This window comes from Hemiscyllium ocellatum, chromosome 47, assembly GCF_020745735.1.
Source record: "Hemiscyllium ocellatum isolate sHemOce1 chromosome 47, sHemOce1.pat.X.cur, whole genome shotgun sequence".
NCBI classification, from domain to species: domain Eukaryota; kingdom Metazoa; phylum Chordata; class Chondrichthyes; order Orectolobiformes; family Hemiscylliidae; genus Hemiscyllium; species Hemiscyllium ocellatum.
Window position 1 is genome coordinate 4,902,041 of NC_083447.1, and position 23,956 is coordinate 4,925,996.

At 47.1% G+C, this 23,956-nt stretch overlaps 1 protein-coding gene across 1 annotated transcript in view; it reads right to left on the reverse strand.

The window, feature by feature from the left end:
* The window catches only part of map3k10 (mitogen-activated protein kinase kinase kinase 10), a 79,783-nt gene that overhangs the window by 20,484 nt on the left and 35,343 nt on the right, over window positions 1-23,956 (reverse strand). Inside the window, exons 2-4 of the mRNA XM_060856060.1 lie at window positions 6,848-7,028; window positions 4,468-4,616; window positions 4,161-4,336 (exon numbers count right to left, since the gene is read on the reverse strand). Of these exons, the coding sequence (XP_060712043.1) occupies window positions 4,161-4,336; window positions 4,468-4,616; window positions 6,848-7,028 (506 nt within the window). The remainder of the gene's footprint in view (window positions 1-4,160; window positions 4,337-4,467; window positions 4,617-6,847; window positions 7,029-23,956) is intronic.

A 23,956-nucleotide genomic window follows, 5' to 3' on the forward strand; every position in this document is an offset into this window, starting at 1 on the left:
CTCAACATCTTTGAATCATAATATACTGAATCACAACAAAAACTGCTGGCTCAGGTTAACGATATCATGAGGACAGAGCTAAAGGAACCCTCAGTGAGCGTCTACAAAAATGTTAAAATCTCAAATTACACTCCAGAATTCGAGTGGTGGAGAAAGGCCAGTTACTGGTTCAATCCATCGTGGCTCCATTTAATTGTATGATCATCACTCTCCTGGATCTGCCAGTACATTAATAATCCCATTGCTTCCCCTCTCATGACATCCAGCCTGGTGATGCAATATTGGTGATAATGGATTACCGTCATAGAGTCATGCAGCATGGAAACAGACCGTTCAGTCCAACTAGTCAATGCTGACCATAGTCCCTAAACTAAACTCGTCCCCCCTGCCTGCTCCTGGCCCACATCCCTCCAAACCCTTCCTATTCCTGTACTTATCCAAATGAAACTGTACCCTTCGAGGAGAAAGTGAGGACTGCAGATGCTGGAGATCAGAGCTGAAAATGTGCTGCTGGAAAAGCGCAGCAGGTCAGGCGGCATCCAAAGTGCACAGATCACCCTTTATCTCAAACAAAAATGTTTTTTAAAATCTTTCTCTTCTCACCTTAACGATATGCCCCCTCATCTTAACATTCCCCACCCTAGGGAAAAGACACCTACCATACACCTTATCTATACCGCTCATGATTTCATGAACCTCCATAAGGTCACTGCTCAACTTCCTATGCTCCAGTGAAAATGTCCCAGTCTATCCAGCCTCTCCTTATAACTCAAAACTTCCATTCCTGGCAACATCCTGGTAAACATTTTCTGGACCCCCTCCAGCCTAATAATATCCTTCTGTTATGAAGATGTGGGTGGACCCAGCACCAAATATACTCACAAATGATAACAATGTGACACTGGGTCCATAAGACCATAAGACATAGGAGTGGAAGTAAGACCATTCGGCCCATCGAGTCCACTCCACCATTCAATCATGGCTGATGGGCATTTCAACTCCACTTACCCGCATTCTCCCCATAGCCCTTAATTCCTCGAGACATCAAGAATCTATCAATCTCTGCCTTGAAGACATTTAGAGTCCCGTCCTCCACTGCACTCTGCGGCAATGAATTCCACAGGCCCACCACCCTCTGGCTGAAGAAATGTCTCCGCATTTCTGTTCTGAATTGACCCCCTCTAATTCTAAGGCTGTGTCCACAGGTCCTAGTCTCCTCGCCTAATGGAAACAATTTCCTAGCTCCACCCTTTCCAAGCCATGTATTATCTTGTACGTCTCTATCAAGTCTCCCCTTAATCTTCTAAACTCCAATGAATATAATCCCAGGATCCTCAGCCGCTCCTCATATGTTAGACCAACCATTCCAGGGATCATCCGTGTGAATCTCCGCTGGACACGTTCCAGTGCCAGTATGTCCTTCCTGAGGTGTGGGAACCAAAACTGGACACAGTACTCCAAATGGGGCCTAACCAGAGCTTTATAAAGTCTCAGTAGCACATCTCTGCTTTTATATTCCAACCCTCTTGAGATAAGAGACAACATTGCATTCGCTTTCTTAATCACGGACTCAACCTGCACGTTTACCTTTAGAGAATCCTCGACTAGCACTCCCAGATCCCTTTGTACTTTGGCTTTACTAATTTTCTCACCATTTAGAAAGTAGTCTATGCTTTTATTCTTTTTGCCAAAGTGCAAGACCTCGCACTTGCTCACGTTAAATTCCATCAGCCATTTCCTGGACCACTCTCCCAACCTGTCTAGATCCTTCTGGAGCCTCCCCACCCGATTAGTTTGTTGCTTGGAGACAAAACAAACAAATTTGAAATCGGCCAATCAGTTTAAATTATACCCAAAACAATTCAATCTCCAATCAAGTTTGATTTGGCGATGCTGGTGTTGGACTGGGGTGTACAAAGTTAAAAATCACACAACACCAGGTTATAGTTCAACAGGTTTTATTTGGAAGCACTAGTTTTCAGAGTGCTGCTCCTTCATCATGTGGTTGTGGAGTACACAGTGTAAGACACAGAATTTATAGCAAAAGTTTACAACGTGATGTTACTGAATTTCTATATGCTATAAATTCGGTGTCTAACAATCTAAAATTCCGAAAGCTAGTGCTTCCAATTAAACCTGTTGGACTAGAACCTGGTGTTGTGTAATTTTTAACAATCAAGTTTAAATTGAGTATATTGACAATCTTAAAAACCAATGATACAATCTGATGCTCTGGAGTATAAGACTGGGGAAAATTGAACAGTTGAGGGGAGATCTGCCACATCCTACAATATAAGAGACTCCTTGAAAAAATCTCTCTCCTAAAAGTCCCTTTTTGATCAGTAACCTGTAACGCAGAAATTCATAACAGGGAGAAAACATGTCACTGGGAGATCCGAAGACAAGAACCTATAGCTGCAAGGTTTTGAGATAAGAAATGTTGTTTTGTAAATTTTAATTGGGAGTTGTATTGGACTATTAATATAGAAGGGAAGATAAAATTTAGGTTAGAGAAAGAAATTGTAAATAGTGGTTAGTTAATGATTCTCTGATATACTTTAAGAAATAAAGTTGTTAATTTTTACTTGAAATAGTTCTTGGCCGCTCGATTCTTACAGAATACTGCACGGGATAAATCCTTTCTGTGTTGCTGGTTTTAAATTAAGCAGGAGGGTTTACCCTGTGATGAACAGTTCCAAATAACAGGGTGACCAGAACTGGACCACCTCAATATGATGTCCCAAATGTGCTAAATGCCTTCTTAACCACCCTGTCTACCAGTGAAGCAAACTTCAAAGAATTATGTACCTGAGTCCCTAGGTTTGTCTGTCTACAACACTGGCCAAGAACCTGCTTTTAATTGTCTAAGTCCTGACCCCTATTTGTTTTGCCATAATGCAGCACCTCGCATTTATCTAAATTAAACTCCATCTGCCACTCCTCAGCCCATTGACCCATCTGATCAAGATCACTCTGTAATACAGTAAATCCAGGGGCCAGGGCTAATACACTGGGGACAAGGGGCTGAAATACTGCACCAGCAGTTGGTGGAATTTAAATTCAATGAACAAATCTGGAATTGAAAGCTAGCCTCAGTGACGCTGACCATGAAACACAGGAACTGTTAGCCTGGCAAGCATGCTCTGGTATTCAACATAATGAATGTCTTTTATTCACCCCAAACCCATAATCCTGTACTCCACTGGTAAACGATCAATCTCTGCCTCAAACATCCTCAAAGACAGCCATCTGTGGTACAGAATTTCAAAGATTCACATCCCTCTGAGTGAAAATCTTTCTCCTCCCGTTGGACCTAAGTGCCATCCTCCTGACTTTGAAATTTACCACTCGTTCTAGGCTCCCCATTCGGGGGCCGTGATCCTATCAGCTTCCTCCCCCCCCCCAGTCTATCCCTTCAAGTATATTGTAAATTTCAGTGATATCGCCTCTCATTCTTTGAGATTAAAGGTCTATCAACTGCGTAAGAATAAAACGATCTGTTTCACTCATGTTCTTTAGGGAGGGAAACCTGCCATCCTTACCCTGTCTGGCCTACGTGTGACTCTAGACCCCAACATTGTAGTTGACTCTTACTTGCCCTCTGAAGTGGCCCAGGAGACCATTCAGTTCAGGGGCAATGAGGCAACAGCTGTCGGCCTTGCTGGTGACACCTATATCTCATGAAATTATAAATGATGACTCTTGGCGATGGACCATCATTCAGTAGTCAGGCAATCTCATGAAGGAGGATGGATTTACCAACTCGAAGACGTTTAGGACTGCAGATGCTGGAAGCCAGAGTCAATAGATGTGAAGCTGGAAGAGCACAGCAGGTCAGACAGTATCTGAGGAGCAGGAGAGTCAACGTTTGGGGCCAAAACCCAATGAAGGGTTTTGAGGGATAAGGGCCAAGTGCTGGCAAATGGGACTAGATTGGGCTTGAATATCTGGTCAACATGGATGAGTTGGACTGAGGGGTCTGTTTCCATGCTGTACATCTCTATGAAGGGTCCTGGACATTCCTGCTCCTGGGTTGCTGTCTGAGCTGCTGCGCTCTTCCAGCTTCACATCTCCTGACCACGGAGTCACCGGCCTTCCCTCCCTTTCTCCACCCACAGTGAAAGGACAGTAGGAAGCTCTTCCCACCTGCTCTCGCTCACCTTCTCTTTTGTACGCAGCTCGTTGAACATCTGCTGGATCTCCAGCTTCCAGTCCTCCTGCAGGGAGTGGAACGATTCCAGAGGCATCTCGAAGAGGGACGACTGCTCGATTTCCACCAGCTGAGCGAGGATCGAGGTGAACGAGGGGCGGCTGTGCGCGTCTGCGTTCCAACAATCTGCCACCAAGCACATCCACAGTCAGGGCCTCCATGCTCACAGGGCCACACCCGAGAAACGAGAAGCTAACCTGTTCACACTGCAACGTTTGAGCTGTGTCGGAATCAGACTGTAGCCATGGTGCTCTTACCTTCCATCAGTTTACCAAATGGCTCGGGGCAGGTGGACGGGATCGGGAGGGTGAGTTTGTTAACAGCCACTCCGTAAGCGACAGCCAGCCCATCGATCTCCCGATAGGGAGCTTCCCCGGTCAGCAGCTCCCACAGCAAAACTCCGAAACTGAGGACAGAGTCAAACCAAGAATCAAAAACCCACTGGAGATCACAAAGAGCCTTCCAAACCCAACAGCCTAAACCCCTGACCGGGTGCTGCATTTACTGGTCCAGCTACAACAACAGGGGTCTGCATTTAGGTTGCACCTTCAGTGTAGGAAGACATTCCAACACAGGGATGTTCACAAACCACCCCGACACCAAGCCCAAAGAAATTAGAGCGGGTGACTGAAATCATGGCCGGTTGAAAGTAGCATCATCAAGGAGAGGGAGAGCGGGTCGAGCAGTTTGGAGCGGGGAGTTCTGGAGTTTAGGGAGCGGGCTCTGAAGGCAGAGCCGGGGCGGGGAGGTGTTTGAGGAAAGTAAGGGGCCTCCAAAGGGCATGAGTAGAACAACACAGAGATCTCCGAGGGTTGTGGGACTGAAGGAGTTCAGTCAGATAGGAAGGGGCCAGATCAAGGAGGGAAATTTCACAATAGAAGTTGCCAGAGGGTCTGCTCCTGGGCCTGGCCAAACTGGCCATAAACAGGTCCAGGCAGTGGGCCGTGGAGGGGGTCGTTAGGGCCGACTGCCTGCCCCTCTTCCGCGGTTACGTTAGGGCCCGGGTGTCTCTGGAGAAGGAGCACACGGTGTCCACCAACACCCTGGAGTTGTTCAGGGAGAGGTGGGCGCCGCAGGGAGTGGAGTGCATCATTTCCCCCTCCAACTCTATTTTGATTTAGTCCCTGCCCTCCCCTTCACTGTTTGATCACACAGCATTGCCCTTTGATGTGAGGGGCACTGCTTGTCACTGGCCACTCGGGTGTTTTCCTAATCTTCCTGGTGGTGGAAATTTGAATAAAGATTTGTGCACCTTGTGTCATTCACTGTGTCTCACACCTGCACACATACAACATGGGTGCTGGGAAAAAAATACGCACTACCGCAGTTCGGCGGTAGTGTGGGAGGAGAAAAGAAAGGAAAAAAAAATAAAAATGTTAATAGAAGTTGCCGGAACCTGAGCGGATGCAGTCAGTGAGCAGAGCAGGACAATGGGTGAACAGGACTGGGTGGAGAGGCAGAGTTTTTGCAAAAGAAGCAAACCTGAGGTTGAGAAAAAGACAATTTTCTGGAACACAGGACCAAAGTATATTTTTTATTCACTCATGGAATGATCTATTGGCCCATCTCCAACAGTTAAGTGTCAACCACATTGCTGTGGGTCTGGAGTCAGGTGTAGGCCAGACCAGGTAAGGGTAATAGTTTCTTTCCTTAAAGGACATTAGTGAACCAGATGGGATTTTTTCCAACAATTATCTTTAGTCTCTTAATTCTCATTTATTTATTTATTGAATTCAAAATCCACCAAAGCCATGGTGGGATTTGAATCTAGGCCCCCAGAACATTACCTGAGTGTTTGGATTAATAGTCCAGTGATAATGCCACTAGGCCATTGCCTCCCGAGTGTGATGGAGGCAGGTTCAATTGAGGCATTCGAGGCGCCGTTGGATGGTTATTTAAATGGAAACAAAGTGCAGGGTCACGGGGAAAAGGCAGGGACTTGGCATTGAGTCAAGATATTCAGAGAGCCAGTAGAGACCTGATGGGCCAAATGGCCTCCCTCCACACTGTAACAACTCTGCTATAAACACATAGTACAGGGGAGGCCAGACAGGATGGCATGGGAATGGCCAGTGTCTGAGAGGGACTGAGACGGGAATGGCCAGTGTCTGAGAGGGACTGAGACGGGAATGGCCAGTGTCTGAGAGAGACTGAGACAGGAATGGCCAGTGTCTGAGAGAGACAGAGACAGGAATGGCCAGTGTCTGAGAGGGACTGAGACGGGAATGGCCAGTGTCTGAGAGGGACTGAGACGGGAATGGCCAGTGTCTGAGAGAGACTGAGACAGGAATGGCCAGTGTCTGAGAGGGACTGAGACGGGAATGGCCAGTGTCTGAGAGGGACTGAGACGGGAATGGCCAGTGTCTGAGAGGGACTGAGACAGGAATGGCCAGTGTCTGAGATGGACTGAGACGGGAATGGCCAGTGTCTGAGAGGGACTGAGACGGGAATGGCCAGTGTCTGAGAGGGACTGAGACAGGAATGGGGCAACATTCATAGAGGTGAACATCGGCACACCCAGTGATGGAGAGGACCCGGCTATTTGGAAAAGCTGGAATATTTAGTCATTATCCCCCAGTTCCTTTTTGGAAGCACTAGCCTTTGCCAGAGTTGGTCCGGCTCCCATGTCCCTGTTACCTCCACACGTCGCTGCTCTTGGAAAACAGGGACAATTTAATAACTTCAGGAGCCATCCAGGCATAGGTGCCAGCGGCGCTCATTTTGGTCGTTCGATGCCACTCCCGTGCCAAACCAAAATCCGTGATCTTCAGCGTCTTGTTGGTGAGATCATCGCCGTCTGCCTTCTCGAGAATCAGAACTAGAAAGTACAGAAGACAAGTCGAATAAGACAAGGCAAAATCCGCCCTTCAATCTCATTGAAAGGGGCAGCACTTCACTCAGTCTGACACAACCTTCATCTTCACTTGTCTTTGCAATGAAAATTCTTTCCCTGAAGATTTCCTAACAATTAGTGCACAAGAGGATAGACATTCCGATCCCATCAGCCTATCCCGGGGCTTCAGAAGCTGGTCATCTACATCACACATACCCCCATCACACTCTCACACACACTTAACCAAGCTTATGATTTGGAGATGCCGGTATTGGACTGGGGTGTACACAGTTAAAAATCACACAACACCAGGTTATAGTCCAACAGGTAACTGGAAGCACTAGCTTTCGGAGCGACGCTCCTTCATCAGGTGGTTGTGGTGCTCCAAAAGCTAGTGCTTCCAATTAAACCTGTTGGACTATAACCTGGTGCTGTGTGATTTTTAATTTTAACCAAGCTTAAACACACACACACACACACACTCTCAGGTGCACTCACACTCGCACACGCGCACTCAGTCTGTCGCTCCTGCATACACACACATTTAAGCTTATGGGGTGAATCTGTTTTTGCAGAATTACATTTTATTTTGCTCAAGAACTGCATGAATCCCTGTAAAGCTCTATAAAACTGTACAGACGGTTTGTCAGTCTGGCATAGCACTGGGACACAGACAGACTTCCCACCTATTGTTTAAAAAACTGAGCTATCTTGAGAATGTAATTTAAAAGAAGTTCTGGGATTACATATCAAAGACCAGAAACCAGCATATCCCTTTCTAAAAGATTGTTTACTGTATCACATCCCCATGACACTGGACTCCTTTGGCTATAGATTCTGTGAGCATGATGTTAACCTCCACAACCACCTGATGAAGGAGCTGCGCTCCGAAAGCTAGTGCTTCCAAATAAACCTGTTGGACTTTAACCTGGTGTGTGATTTTTAATTTTGTCCACCCCAGGCCAACACTGGCCCCTCCATGTCATACCTACAACATGCTTGAGTGCTTGGAGGAGGTGACAAGGTGGATTGAGTGAGGGAAGGGCAGTGGATGTTGTCCACATGGATTTGACTAGGAGGTTGCCTGGTATGGGGGATTTTAGCTATGAGAAAAGGTTTATCAGACTGGGATTGTTTTCAGTGGAACATAGGAGATAGAGGGATTACCCTATCGAAGTTTATTCGATTGTGAATGGCATGGATGGAGTGGAAAGTATGAGGTGCTTTTCCCCCCCAGGGTGGAGGGGTCAATTACTGGGGGACGCAGGTTCAAGGTAGGGGGGAGGGCAAGGGAGTTGGAACGTAAGTTTAAAAAAGGTTTTTTTTTCATACAGAAGGCGGTGTGTGCCTGGAACGCAGAGGTGGTAGTAGGAGCAGATTCAAGAAGCACCTGGACAAATGTATGAATAGGAAATGAATAGAGGGACATGGATCCTACCAGTGAAGACAGTTTCAGTATGGAAGGGCAAAATGTGTTGACACAGGCTCAAAGGGCCTGATCCTGAGCTGTATTGTTCTTTGACTTTAGTAAGGCATTTGATAAGGTACCTCATGCCAGGGTGAACGCGCTCGATGGATACAAAACTGGCTTGGACACAGAAGGCAGGGAGTAGCAGTGGAAGGGTGGTCTTCGGAATGGAGATCAGTAACTGGTGGTGTTCTGCAAGGATCAGTACTGGGACCTTTGATGCTTGTAAATTATATCTTGTTATAAACATTATTGCAAAGCCCAAAAAGCCTTTCTATAAGACAAGCGTTTACAATCATTTTCAGCCAAGAGTGCAGAGTGAAGGTTCCACCCGACATCATCTTCAGCATCACAGATAACCGTCCCAAGCTATTCTGTGTTGTCTGAAGAAATGTTGAAGGCGTGTGCTATCAAGAATAAAACAGGACAAATCCAACCCAGCCCCATCATTCCTATACTGAGTCACAGCAAAGTGATGGAAGGTATCTTTAACAGTGTTGACAAGTCAAAATTACTCAGCAGGAGCTGGTTTACTGATGCATATGTACACTCTGAGGGTTTCATCAGGATCCCTCAGATTCCTGACACTCCCTCCCAGTCAGCACACTGAGTGTCCTTACGGATTGCAGTGGTTCAAGGATGCAGCTGAGGATCACATTCTAAATTAGGTTTGGGCAATAAATGCCCGAGGCAAAAGTGCAGACCGCAGTCGCTGGAGATCAGAGTCGAGATTAGAGTGGTGCTGGAAAAGCACAGCAGGTCAGGCAGCATCCGAGGAGCCGGAAAATCGATGTATCAGGCAGGAGCCCTAACCAATTCCTCATCTAATTCCAGGACATCAAAGGAAAATGTTACATATATGTATTCCTGAAGCTTCGTAAGTCCAAAAAGGATTTTTAAACCAGTCTTCTGACTTGAGGCTAGAAACTTAGTAAGACGTACTCATCAACAATCCTCCCTCGTGGATAATTATCCTCAATCTAGCCTCGAAATACTTTGTGCACCTAGGCAGATTCACTTTAACAGTAGAATGACACGTTAGACCGGTGCAGAGTGAGGGACAGAGCAGATACATGGGTCATTTGGCACTTTTCAAGGAAGGAATATTGTCTCAGTACATGTTCCAGTCAAATGAAGTGAAGGAACCTCGTGGTGTTATGATGATCAGTGGGGGTAAAAGGTTCCTCATGTACTGAGACAATATTCCTACCAGGGACAGGGACTTTGCCACCTTACTGTCCCTTTCTTTATTAACCTCTCCTCATCCCTCACACTAACTCACCTTCCATCCCTCAACCCCATCTACCCATCCTCCCTTCCTGTATCTCCCACTCCCAGGCCTGGTCTGGATAAGGAGGAGCTCGAAGTATGTGTGATTCCACAAACAGGGTTGTGATATGGGGGACGATGGAACTGGCGAGTTATTTGTCCAACTGTTGCTCACAGAGTGAACTCCACCCCACCGCCCCCACCCCTCCTTTGGTGCTTTAAGTGCCTTCATATCCCCAGACACCCGTGTCCTCTCTACCTTTGTGTTCTGCATTACTCCAGCTACCACTGACCTGTCCAACAGGAACCATCAAAATGACAGATTTACTTTTGTTTTATTTGTGTTTGTGTGTGTGTGTGTGTGTATATATAGACGGAACACAATTCACTCTCAGTGAGCCCCACTCCCTTCCCTACACGCTCTCACATTTCCTCCCACCCAGAGAGAGAATATGTTCAGGAATATGGGGGGGGGAAAAAGGCAGAGGAGGTGGAGCTAGTCACATTGTTGTTGCAAATAGCTAGAACAGACACGATGGGCTGAATGGCTGTAACCAGTCTGTAATTTGTTTTCCTCCCTCCCACCCCGAAGTAGTGAAACAGACCTGTGACCGCAATTAGTTCTTCTCTAATGTAACAGATCACCTTCTATCTCAGCTTGTCCCAAGTCCTAACAGCCTCAGCTTTCAATAGACAGAGCCTTCACAGCTCATTGGGATAGGGATTCTGAAGATTTATGACCTGCCCGTCTCTGTCTGAAGTATCCAACTCTAACAGGCTGTAACTATTACCCTGGACGCTGGTGCGAGGGGGAAAGAGACTATCTCCCAGCAGACAATCTGCAGCACCCATCACAACCCAACAAAGGCACAGTTAGCGAGTGCAGCAAAACTAGGGATCAGTGCACTAAGGAAGGATGTGCATTTATATAGCACCTTTCACAACCTTGAGGCTCCCCCCCCCCACAACAACCAAAGCACTTGACAGCCAATTAATCAGTTCTTCCATGATCTGATTGAACTATGGAACAGACTCAAAGGGGTTCTACATTCTACTTGTCTGGAGCAGCTGTCCGAAATGAGGGGGCCATGAATATGAGAAAATCATGTATCACCTTAATCGTAAATTTAGGAGAAACCTTTTTCCCTGGAGAGTGGCAAGAAACTGACAGAATACTGAATGGCCTGTACAGAGTGGATGTTGGACAGATATTCCCATTGGCCAGAGAGACTCACACCCGAGGGCACAGCCTTAGAGTAAAAGGAAGACCCTTTGAGAACGGAGATAAGGAGAAACTTCTTCAGCCAGAGAGTGGGGAATCTACGGAATTCACTGCTACAGGAGGCTGTGGAGGTCAGATCAATAAGTAGATTTAAGACAGAGATAGATAGGTTCTTGGTTGTAAAGGAGGTCAAGGGTTGTGGGGAGAAAGCGGGAGAATGGGGTCGAGAAAGTTACCAGCCATGATTGATTGGCGGAGCAGAATCGATGGGCTGAATGGCCTAATTTCTGCTCCTATGTCTTGTGGTCTAATGTGGGACTCGGTCCCTCAGGGAGAGCTGGTGTCAGTACATCAAAGGGATGCAAAGTTGGGCTAGGAGACACAGCAGATGGGCCAAATATTTCTTTTGAATGTTTTAACAAATCAGAAGAGCCACTTCTAGCTGCCTCACTGACAGGTTGACTAGTGACCATGGTTGCCATGGAAACAGGCTGGGTGGGGTGGGGGGAGGGGGGAAACAAAAGGCCCCTCCTGTCCACTCTGTACTCTCCATTTCAAAGGCACCTATTTCCTGTTGGGTGTAAACACTGCTCCATTTACAAACCGGTTTTGTTATGCTGGAACACACCTGATTTGATCTAAAGGTGCCCTTGTCAAACTCACCGCAGGTTTGCGTGCGAGCATATTTGCAATGTATACTTTATAATTTTCACTTTGTTTTAATATCCCCGATGCAATAAAATACAATCAAAAATAATACTGTAATCTGTAGTATGCCTGTGTTGTCAAAACATTCGCATGCGATTCGCCTGCTGAACTGGAAGTTGATTGAGGTTTCTTTTAAAGAGCAGGCTGCATTGCAGTCAGCTAGGCCTCAAGACCGGCAGGCTGAATAATCTTCAAAAAGATCGAGGCCAAAACACCAATACTGAGAATAGAATGTTATGGAATCCCTACAGTGTGGAAACAGGCCATTTGACCCACCAAGTCCATGCTGACCCTCTGAAAAACATTCCACCCAGTCCCACCCTACCCCTGTAACCCCGCATTTCTCATGGTAACCCATCTAACATATTGCAACATGTGACCAATCCACCTGGATCTTTGGAGGAAACCCACGCAGACAGGGGGAGAACGTGCAAACTCCACACAGACAGTCACCTGAAGTGGAATCGAACCTGGGTCCCTGGTGCCGTTAGGCATCAGCACTAAACACTTAGCCACCGTGCCACCCTAAGAAAGTGCTGCATTGTCAGAGGTGCTGCCTTTCCTTGAGACGTTAAATCAAAGGCTTGTGTGCGCACTGAGGGAGTGTTGCACTGGCAGAGGTGCTGTTTTTCAATGAGATGATAACTGAGACCTGTGTGTGCACTGAGGGAGTGCTGCACTAGCAGAGGTGCTGTTTTTCAATGAGATGATAACAGAGACCTGTGTGCGGTACTGAGGAAGTGCTGCACTGGCAGAGGCGCTATTATCCTACGGAACATTAGACGAAGTGCCCATGTGAGGGAGCACTGCCCTCTGCTGGAGTACTGGAGCCAGTGCCTGCTGGAGAGCTCACAGTGAACCTGTGCCAACAATCACTGCCTCCCCCCGCAACCCCTCCAGACACACCCACACACTTTCTCACGTGCAGCACATGAAAACAAAATTACAGAGACATTTTAGGATCCTGCTGCACAACATTCACAATTACAATTGGGGAGTGCCTCATTGCAGCAAATCACTTTGAAGATGTGCAGGTTAGGCTGGATTGGCCGTGGTAAATTGTCCAAGAATGTGCAGACTAGGTGGGTTAGCCATGGGAAATGCAGGTTACAGGGATAGATTAAGAGGGGTGAGTCAGGGTGGGACGCTCTTCGGAGGGTCAGTGTGTGCTCGATGGGCCGAATAGCCTGCTTCCACACTGTAGGGATTCGATGATTCTATAAATGGTACAGAGGGATACAGTGTGGAAACAGGCCCTTCGGCCCAACAAGTCCACACTGACCCGCTGAAGCGCAACCCACCCATGCCCCTACATTTACCCCTTACCTAACACTACGGGCAATTTAGCATTGCCAATTCACCTGACCCGCACATCTTTGGACTGTGGGAGGAAACCGGAGCACCCGGAGGAAACTCACGCAGATACGGGGAGAATGTGCAAAACTCCACACAGTCAGTCGCCTGAGTCGGGAATTGAATCTGGGTCTCAGCGCTGTGAGGCAGCAGTGCTAACCACTGTGCCACCGTGCCACCCATATCTTGTCACTACTGACAGGCTAAAGAGACAGCCACAGGGATTGAAGGGAGGTTGGGAGTCTGTCTCCCAGCCTTTCTGTCCAGCTTGTCGCTGAATGAGTCTTGTTCAACAACAACTGACCTGGAAGTCCGAGTGGATGAAGGAGTGGGGAACTTTGTTTTCATCGTTCGTAGGATGTGGGCACTGCTGGCCAGACCAGCCTTTGTTAGCTTTCTGAAGTAAGAGTCAGCCACAGTGCCGTAGGTCGGGGGTCACCTGTAGGCCAGACCAGGTCAGCATTAGAGACAAAAAAAACCCTACAGATGCTGGAATCCAAATAGACAGGCAGGAGGCTGGAAGAACACAGCAAGCCAGGCAGCATCAGGAAGTGGAGGAGGGTTAAGAAGATGCAGACTCAAGAAGGGTTACACCTGAAATGTCAACTTCCACAAGACGAGGTCAGGATTGCAGATTTCCTTCGCTAAAGGACCTTAATGAACCCGATAGCTGTTGCTGATCACCGCAGTAATATTGATCATCTGTGGCCCAGGGGAGATCAGCTGAGCCTCAGTTCCAGGTTCGCTTTCTAGCTGGGCCCCGATCCTGACCTTTCACTCATGACAGTCTGTGACAGTCACCATGATCTTACTGGAGTGGTAGCAAGATGGTGCAGATTGGCTGATGCCTGAGGATCTGTTCATCTGCACCTTGTGACTTTCACCAACACTTTGGCATCTTTGCGTCACTGGGTCCAAAGGGACTTGCTGTACAAAGATCTGGGCAATGGGGGAAAAAATACACCCAATGCCACCCTCACCCTGATGGCCACCTTTGTGTGTGGCTGCATCAAGCTGTGCGTGGATCCCCGGTACGCAAACACCAAGTGTCACTACGTACTGAGGTTCTACCTGTCCCCGGTGTTGCGAAGGATGGGCCTGGCCTCGCTGCCGCGGAACGCTCCGAGTAGTTGGACCGTTCCGTATCACCTGTCCTTCGTGGAGAAGTTTATGAAGAAAAACACCTTTGACCACAAGTCTATCAGGAAGTGGTCAGCACGTAGTGTCCTCGAGACCCTTCGTGAAAAGGAGAGGGCGGATTTTATCGAGCGGTTCCCTGAGCAGACTGTCAAAGCCATTTGGCAGAATGCCTCATCACCAGAACTTTCCAACAAGCACCAAGACATGGCTTGGCTGGTGGTGGGAAGGGCTCTGCCTGTGAGATCCTTTATGCACATCCGGACTCTCAGCCGCACTGCATGCTGCCCTCAAAGCAGCTGCAGAGGGGGGACGAGACTGTCACACACCTCCTTCTGGAATGTGCCTATGCAGAGGAAGTCTGGAGAGGAATGCAATGGTGTTTGTCAAGGTTCGTCCAGAGCAGCGGCGTGACGCAGGACTCTGTGCTCTACGGCCTGTTCCCCGGGACGCACACCAAGACGAACATCAACTGCGCCTGGAGGATCATCAACTCGGTGAAGGACGCTCTCTGGGCGGTCCGAAACCTGTTGATCTTCCAGCTGAAGGAGTTGACCCCGACTGAGTGTTGCAGACAGGCACATTCCAAGGTCCAGGACTACGTGTTGAGGGATGTGCTGAAGCTTGGGGCAGCTGCCGCCAAGGCGCGGTGGGGAAAGACCACCGTGTAACATCTGCCTGCCTAAAGAAGATCAGGGGGCCCACGCAGTCACGTGCGCTCTGCTGACGCCTCAGCTAAATATATGGGCATATGATTGATAAATGTACAGACCTGTATATAAAAATGATTAAGTCTGAGCTCTGTATGTAAATGGTTACATATGTATGTATGTATGGCTTGACCAACTGTACAGACCATCAAATTATTTTATGAATAAAGTATATTTTTGAAATAAAAAAAATCTTTGTGTCACTGGAAGGGGCAGGTGGATACTCAGTTTAGTGTCTTCTTCCTGAGGCGGCACCATGGACAGTGCAGAATCTCCTTCAACACTCCACATGGAGCTCCAGTTTAACCTCCTGCTGAGAGGCAGTCCCTCTGACAATGCTGAGCTCCCTCAAGCCCGCACTGGGAGCGTCAGCCTGGAGAGAGAGTCAGACCTACAACGACCTGCCTCTGAAGCGAGGATGCTGCAGTGAAGATGAGGCTGTGTGTGCTAGTGTGATACAAGCTGACGGGAATAGGAAGATCCCATAAGCGATGTCTGGTTTGGTGCTGTGGGCTGGTTTCAACTGAATGTTTGAATTATTCATTCAAAAGCTGACTCCCTGTGCCCAATGGACCCACACACCTACATACGGTGGGGCTGAGGGGGACGTTACGATGGGACACTGACACAGTCAAGCTACCTCCTGAGAGAAGGCTTATGCCCGAAACGTCGAATCTCCTGTTCCTTGGATGCTGCCTGACCTGCTGCGCTTTTCCAGCAACACATTTTCAGCTCTACCTCCCGAGAGTTCCCAGCCAGGCCTGAGATTGAATAACAACCTCTCTCCAAGAGGTCACCTGGAGAACATTCTCCCCAGTGGATAAAGGAGGAGAAACAGATCCTTCTCTCTCATTGCCACAATTGGGTTTCTCAAAAGGTGTATTTATTTGCAAGTGGAGAGAGTGATAGAAAAGAGGGACGGGCAAAAAGAGAGAGAAACAGAAAGAGAGAGACAGTGAGAGAAAAACAGACAGAAGGAGGGAGGGACACGGAAAGAGAGAAATGGAGACTGAAAGAGATGGAAAGAAACTGAGAGGCAGAAAGTGTGAGTGAGGTGGGGGGAGAAGTGAGACAGAGAAAGAAAAAAAGAGACAGAGTGCAAGAGAAAGAGACTGAAAAATGTCAAGGTCACCTGATTAGAATCTGTCCCTCCCTTGGAACCAAATGCAACGAACAAAACAAACCCTTCATTGTCTAGGCCTCAGTCTGAACCCAAGTGAGTTAACCCCTTGCTTTCCTCCCCACTAGCATTATTGCCCCCATTACTGACGTGCGTTTTGCTTCAGGATGTTTTTACTGGATGTGCCAATGCTTACATTGTTCCCCGTAACAGGAGAAACTGAGCATGGACAGTATGGCAATGAGGAATCCAATAGCTCAGTAATATATCCAAATAATAGACTGACAGACTTGGAATTGTCTGGCCTGGCATTGAGCTAGCCAGTTACAGCAGAAGAACAATAGAGTGTCATGTTTCAGGTAATCCCCAGTAAGATGGAGTCAGAGACCTTTATAGCCTCAGGTCTATGTTATATCTCTTAAAGGTACACTGACAGACTGGACTGAATCCAACTTTTTTGTGGCTCAAGCAAGAGGATTGGGTTTTTTTGGAGTACTTTTCACTGCGGGACCGAAAGAGTTCTCTTGCTATAACTTGCTGCATTAACTATTCACTCCATCTCTACAGCATCCCTCTCATCCAACTCTGGACTCAACTTACCACCCGCTATTCCTGGAACAGCTCAACACTACGGGGATATCCTGGAATTGACCAGAATTCCCGGTGCCATCTTTAAAAGGCCGCTGTGAATCTGGTACCTATAAGGATCCTGACATTTGCCCCAGATATGGCAGACAAGAGGAATTTGATGCGGTGCTTTGTGCACAGAGGTCTGGAGATCCTGCTAGACAGGATAATGCATGTATGGGATATCACCATCTCCCCACGACCAGTGGAAGAGCCCCCAACACCAGCCGATTGGTGTTACAGCGAGCACTGCTGGTGCACTTGAGGATTGGAGATAGCGCCATGAGGTTTCTTAGAGCCTGGCACATGTTCAATGTCAATGCCCATGGATGTGGGATGTCCATGGAGCACACCTGGAGATATTGGTGCCTGAACATTGTGCTTTGGAGAGGGTGCAGAGAAGGTTTATGAGGATGTTGCCTGGTATGAAAGGTGCTAGCTATGAAGAGAGTTTGAGTAGGTTAGTGTGGGATATAGGCAAATTAATGTTAATTCTGCAATTATAATTGATTATATAAAAATAAGTGAACTCACATCAGTGTGTAATTGTTTCAGCCAAGAGCTGAGTCAACAAGAATGGAAACTATGTGGAGGAAATGCATAATTGTTTTTTTGTATTAGCTAAAAATGTATGCAAGAAAGAAACGGGACTGTAAGACAATGGTAGATAATACAGGCACTAGATAAAATACTGTGAAGAGAGACAGTTAAACTAGATACGCCTGTATAAACAATAGGTATAAACATCTGTCTCCCACTTTTACACAAACACAGGAACAAGCCCCAATTAAAAGGGCTTAGTGATAAGATACTGTGAGGAGCAGCACAGATGGAGGGAGTAGATAATGGTGAGCAAAGGATGGGATGAGGTCAAATGGCCTTGTGAGAACAGGAAAAAGCATTTTTGTCACAGACAAGTCTGGATAAGACAAGAGATAAACAGGAGTAATGGGTCCCGGTCTTAGGGAAGTGGAGGTTGTAAACAGGGGGGAAACAATGAAATAAGAAAAAAAATCTAGGAACCAAATTATATTAAAATCGAGTATTTGTTGAATTCAGTGTGTTTTGTCCCTGCCTTGTGGACATCACACCCACCTGCAAGTGTAAAATAAATGACACTACTGATTCAGATTTTGTCTCGGACTGAAATTATTGAAGTGAGTGAGCTTGGTTTCTCACATTAGGATTGTTTTCATTAGAGAAAAGGAGATTGAGGGGGACCTGATTGAGGTCTACAACATCATGAAGGGTATAGATAGGGTAGATAGAGATAAGCTTTTTCCCAGGGTGAGGGATTTAATAATGAGAGGTCACACTTTCAAGTTGAGAGGTGAAAAGTTTAAGGGGGATACAAGCAGCAAGTACTTCACACAGTGGGTGGTAGGTGTCTGGAACGCATTGCCAGCAGAGGTAGTAGAGGCAGGGATGGTAAATTCATTTAAGGTGCATCTGGAACAGATGCACGAGTAGGTGGGGAGCAGAGGGATATAGACCCTTAGGAATTGGGCGATAGGTTTGGACAGTGGGTTTGGATCAGCTCAGGCTTGGAGGGCCGAAGGGCCTGTTCCTGGGCTGTAAATTTTCTTTATTCTAACATGGAGGCCCTTTGTCACAAGCAGGGAGCTGGCGATACAGCTACCCTCTGACTTCCACGTGGAAAATTTGCAGTGTCTGGTCGATTGGGAGCGTTTGGTAAGATAGGAAACTGAACAATAATGAGGTGAATTGTGGCATTAACAAGGGCTTTAACGAACTATAATCCCCTCTAATTGCAAACTATCCACTGCCAAGTGAGAAACTCACCACCGTGCTCGGCTGATCCAAAAAAGTTGAACTGGTTTCTCTCTGACATTGAGATAAACCTCACCACAATTCTCACACCATCCCCCCACATACCATTTCCATTCCACCAAAACGTTACTCCGGCTCTCTCAGCAAGCTACAATTCTACCGGTGATAGACACGCCCTGTATGAGTGACCAGTGTTTAATCCAAGCTGTTTGGCTACAGCAGGCATCACGCTTTTGGGAATGGTATTTCCTCTAGCCTCAGCACTCCGATATCACACTGTGCAGCTAATTCTTTGTCTTCCCTCTTTGGCCTACCAAGAGTTTGTGACATGCACAGTGTAATCCCAGCATCCAAACGGCTATTGTATGTTGTGGCCATGGAGGGATTTGAAGACACAGATGAGAATTTTAAATTGAGAGGGACATTGTTGGACCTGCCTTTAAGCTCTGTGCATTTCTGTAGGACAACAGGATCATGCAGAGTATGTGCTGACTGGGCTCTCCGAGTATTCACTGTGAAACCCACACTGAACCCAGTCCAAAAATTGTAGTTGATGCATCAAATTTAAGTGTTGACTTTTGAACACCACATTAGCTGGGTCTGGGCTGACCAGAAAGGTTAATGAACAGATACCCACACAAGGTAAAACATCAGTCTAACTGGAAGTGAAATCACTGAAGAGAGACAAGGTTTCTGAAGCCAGAATTAAATCTCTGAGAGGTGGGGACTTTACACATCCCACTTAACAGTAATGTCCTGGGGAGTGCTACCAAACAGACAGACCATGGGGTGCAAGTTTATAGCTCCTTGAAAGTGGAGTTGCAGGTTGGTAGGGTAGCAAAGAAAGCATTTGGTATTCTAGCCTTTATGGTCAGTGCATTGAGTATAAGACTTGTGAGGTCATGTTGCGGCTGTACAGGACATTGGTTAGGCCACTTTTGGAATACTGTGTTCAGTTCTGGTCTCCATGGTATAGGAAGGATGTTGTGAAACTTGAAAGGGTACAGAAAAGATTGACAAGGAAGACGCTGGGGTGGGAGGGTTTGAGCTATAGGGAGAGATTGAATAGGCTGGGGCTGTTTTACGTGGAGGGTTAGGGGCTGAGGGGTGACCTTACAGAATTTTATAAAAATCATGAAGGTCATTGATAAGGGGAATAGACAAAATCTTTTTCACAAGGTAGGGGAGTCCAAAACTAGAGGGAAAAGGTGTAAGATGAGAGGGAAAAGATTTAAAAGGGATCTAAGGGGCAACGTTTTCACCCAGACGGTGGTACGTGTATGGAATGAGCTGCCAGAGGAAGTGGTGGAGGCTGATATAATTGCAACAGTTGAAAGACATCTGGATGGGTATATGAATAGACAGGGTTTGGAGGGCCAAATACTGACAAATGGGACTAAATTAATTTAGGATTTTGGCATGGATGAGTTCAACCAAAGGGTCTGTTTCCATGCTGTACATCTCTATGACTCTGTCACTATGTGTGCAGAATTAGCATTCGGACATCCTGGAACAGGCAATCATCCGAGAACAGGCAATGTGGTAATGTCCAGATAATTTAGTTTTATCTGTGTGTGCAAAGATCAGTATACAACTATAGCAAATAATCAGGAAAGCTAATACAACCTTTAATACTGGGGAATGAAACAGAGAAGAAAGGTGCTTCAGTTATACAGTGCTCTGGTGGGAACATTTGCTCAGTTATACAGCGCTCTGGTGGGACACAGTACTCAGTTATAAAGCGTTCTGGTGGGACCACATGCTCAGTTATACAGCTCTCTGGTGGGTCCATGTGCTCAGTTATACAGTGCTCTGGCGAGACCACACACTCAGTTATATAGCGCTCTGGTGGGAACATTTGCTCAGTTATACAGCGCCCTGGTGGGACCACACGCTCAGTTATACAGCGCTCTGGCGAGACCACACGCTCGGTTATACAGCGCTCTGGTGGGTCCACGTGTTCAGTTATACAGCGCTCTGGTGGGACCACATGCTCAGTTATACAGCGCTCTGGTGGGACAATGTGCTCAGTTATACAGTGTGCTGGTGGGTCCACATGTTCAGTTATACAGCGTTCTGGTGAGACCACATGCTCAGTTATACAGCGCTCTGGTGGGACAATGTGCTCAGTTATACAGTGCGCTGGTGGGTCCACATGTTCAGTTATACAGCGTTCTGGTGAGACCACGTGCTCAGTTATACAGCGCTCTGGTGGAACCACGTGTTCAGTTATACAGCGCTCTGGTGGGACAATGTGCTCAGTTATACAGTGCGCTGGTGGGTCCACATGTTCAGTTATACAGCGTTCTGGTGAGACCACGTGCTCAGTTATACAGCGCTCTGGTGGGACCACGTGCTCAGTTATACAGCGCTCTGGTGGGACCACATGCTCAGTTATACAGCACTCTGGTGGGTCCACGTGCTCAGTTATACAGCACTCTGGTGAGACCATGTGCTCAGTTATACAGTGCTCTGGTGGGTCCACGTATTCAGTTACACAGCGCTCTGGTGGGACCACGTGCTCAGTTATACAGCGCTCTGGTGGGTCCACGTATTCAGTTATACAGCGCTCTGGTGGGACCACGTGCTCAGTTATACAGCACTCTGGTGGGACCATGTGCTCAGTTAAACAGCGCTCTGGTTGACACAGTATTTAGTTATATAGCACTCTGGTGGGACACAGTACTCAGTTATACAGTGCTCTGGTGGGACCACGTGCTCAGTTAGACAGTGTTCTGGTGGGACCATGTGCTCAGTTATACAGCGCTCTGTTGGGAACATATGCTCAGGTGTACAGCACTCTGTTGGGACCATGTGCTCAGGTGTACAGTGCTCTGGTGGTACCACGTCCTCAGTTATACAGCGCTCTGGTGGGACCATGTGCACTGTGAACTTGATGGGTTTTTCTGACAATTGACCATGGTTTCATAGTCATCATTAATTCCAGATGCAAATTCCACCATTTTGGGATTTGTACAAGCATCCCCAGGACATTAGCTGTGTTGCTGGATTTGTGGTCTCCCCGTGGGAGATGAACTCTCTCAAGGCAGGAGAAGCAGCGTCTTTGAATATTTTTAAGGCAACGACAGAAAAATTCTTGATGAACAAGGAGACAGAAACCTAGTGGTGATTGACGAAGCTGTGAAAAAATCAGCTATAATCTGATCGATAGTGGAACTGTCTTGAAGAGCCAGGTGGCCTGCTTCTGTTCTGAATCGAATGACCCATAGAAATTGGTCCCATGTAAAGCATTGAATGATACTTGAAGATGTTATTGCACTCTACGTTATCTTAAGAACTTTCTTATTAGTTGAGATAGTGATGTGGCTTAAAGCAATATTGTAAAATCTTTTTAATCTGCCCATGGAATGTGACATCACACAGTCTGCCATCTTGCACTTAAAAGATCTTGTGGTCACGAATTACAAGAGCAGCAGGGGCATGCTCTCTGGTGCGCTGGTCAATATTTACCTTTCAACCAATATCGCATGCACAAAAAACACAATTACCTGGGCATTATCACACCGCAACGGGAGCTTACAGTGAGCAAACAGGCTGTTGGATCTCTGTAATTACAACAGTCGAATTGTAGAGTCAGAGAGATGTACAGCAAGGAAACAGACCCTTTGGTCCAACCTGTCCAGAGATCCCATCCCAATCTCGTCCCAGCTGCCAGGACTTGGCCCACATCCCTCCAAACCCTTCCTATTCATATACCAATCCAAATGCCTATTAAATGTTGTATTTGTACCAGCCTCCACCACATCCTCTGGCAGCTCATTCCATACCTGTGCCATCCTCTGTGTGAATACGTTGCCCCTATGTCTTTACCCTCTCACCCTCAACCTATGCCCTCTAGTTCTGGACTCCCCCCAACCCCAGGGAAAAGACTTTGCCTATTTATCCTATCCATGCCCCTCAGAATTTTGTAAATCTCTATAAGGTCACCCCTCAGCCTCCGACGCTCCAGGGAAAACAGCCCCAGCCTGTTCAGCCTCTCCCTGTAGCTCAAATCCTCCAACCCTGGCAACATCCTCGTAAATCTTTTCTGAACCCTTTAAAGTTTCACAACATCTTTCCGATAGGATTCATAGCTCATGAGTGATAAAGCACCATTGTGTAAGCTGTGTGGAAATAAAACTCCACATTTCCATTTTTTCCCAGCCTGGCCTTGTGAATTACTCTTTTCTCCCCAAGGGCTGTTTTTGTCTCCCAGCATTAACAGCAAGGAAACAATGCAATGCCACTTCTGCTTCTGTTCTGCAGCAGCTGATTCACACCAATAGCCCACACCCACTGACCTCCATCGCCTGCGGTCTGACAACACCCCCCTTTTGAAACTGAAGTTGTCAGTGCTACAAGGATAGAGGCTGGAAGGTATATAGTCAAATGACTTGGAAAATATTTATTTTACTGCTTTTCACATGTCAAGATTTGTTTTTAGTTCCTGGTCTGCTGGATTTATGTCGTAGCAGCTCACTATCTCATCTAGCATTGCCTTCGGGCAACTGGAAAGGCTGGTTGACCCCTTGCCCTCTGGAGTCGCTATGACACCGTTAACTCACAAGCTTTCATTGGGTTTGGATTCAATCCATAACTGATTAGACCACTTACTTCAGCTTCTGGCTATTATCTAAGGTGCATTGAATTTGAGTCCAGAGTTTAGATCAGACTGGTGCTGGAGAAGCACAACAGGTCAGGCAGCATTCAAGGAGCAGGAAAATCAACATTTCGGGCAAGAGCCCTTCGTCAAGAATCCAACCAGGAATTTGAGTCCAACCTAGAGGTCCGGGTTGACACTCCCATATGCAACACTGAGGGAGTGCTGCACTGCCGGAGATGCCATTACTTGGGTTAACATTAAAGCAACTGCCTACCCGTTTTTAAAAATTATTTCTTGGGAGGGCATGACTGCTAAGGCCAGAATTAATTGCCCATCCCTAATTGGCCTGGAGAAGGCAGTAGCGAGCACTGCAGATGCTGGTGACTAGAGTTGAGTGTGTGGTGCTGGAAAAGCATCGCAGGTCAGGCAGCATCTGAGGAGAAGGAGAATTGCGTTTCAGGCAAAAGCCCTTCGTCAGGGAGACAGTGGTGAGCTGCCGCCTGGAAGCGGTGCAGTAAGTGGGCTGTAGGGAGACCCATGGGAGAAAGTGCCAGGCATTAAATTGAGAGATGGTAAAGAAAAATTGATATTTTCAAAGCAGGCTGGTGCATGACTTGGAGGGAAACTTGCAGGAGGTGTTATTCCCACGTGTCTACTGCTCCTCATCAATGGTGGAAGTTACGGGTTTGGAAGATGCTATCTAAGGAGTCTTGGTGAATATCTGCAGTACATTTTGTAGATGGTACACACTGCTGCTAAAGAGCATCGGTGGTGGAGGGAGTGGATGCTTTCGGATATGGTGCCAATCAGGCATTCTGCTTTGTCCTGGATAGTATCAAGCTTTTTGAGTGTTGATGGAGCTGTACTCATCCAGGACAAGTAGGGAGAACTCCTCACTTGTGCCT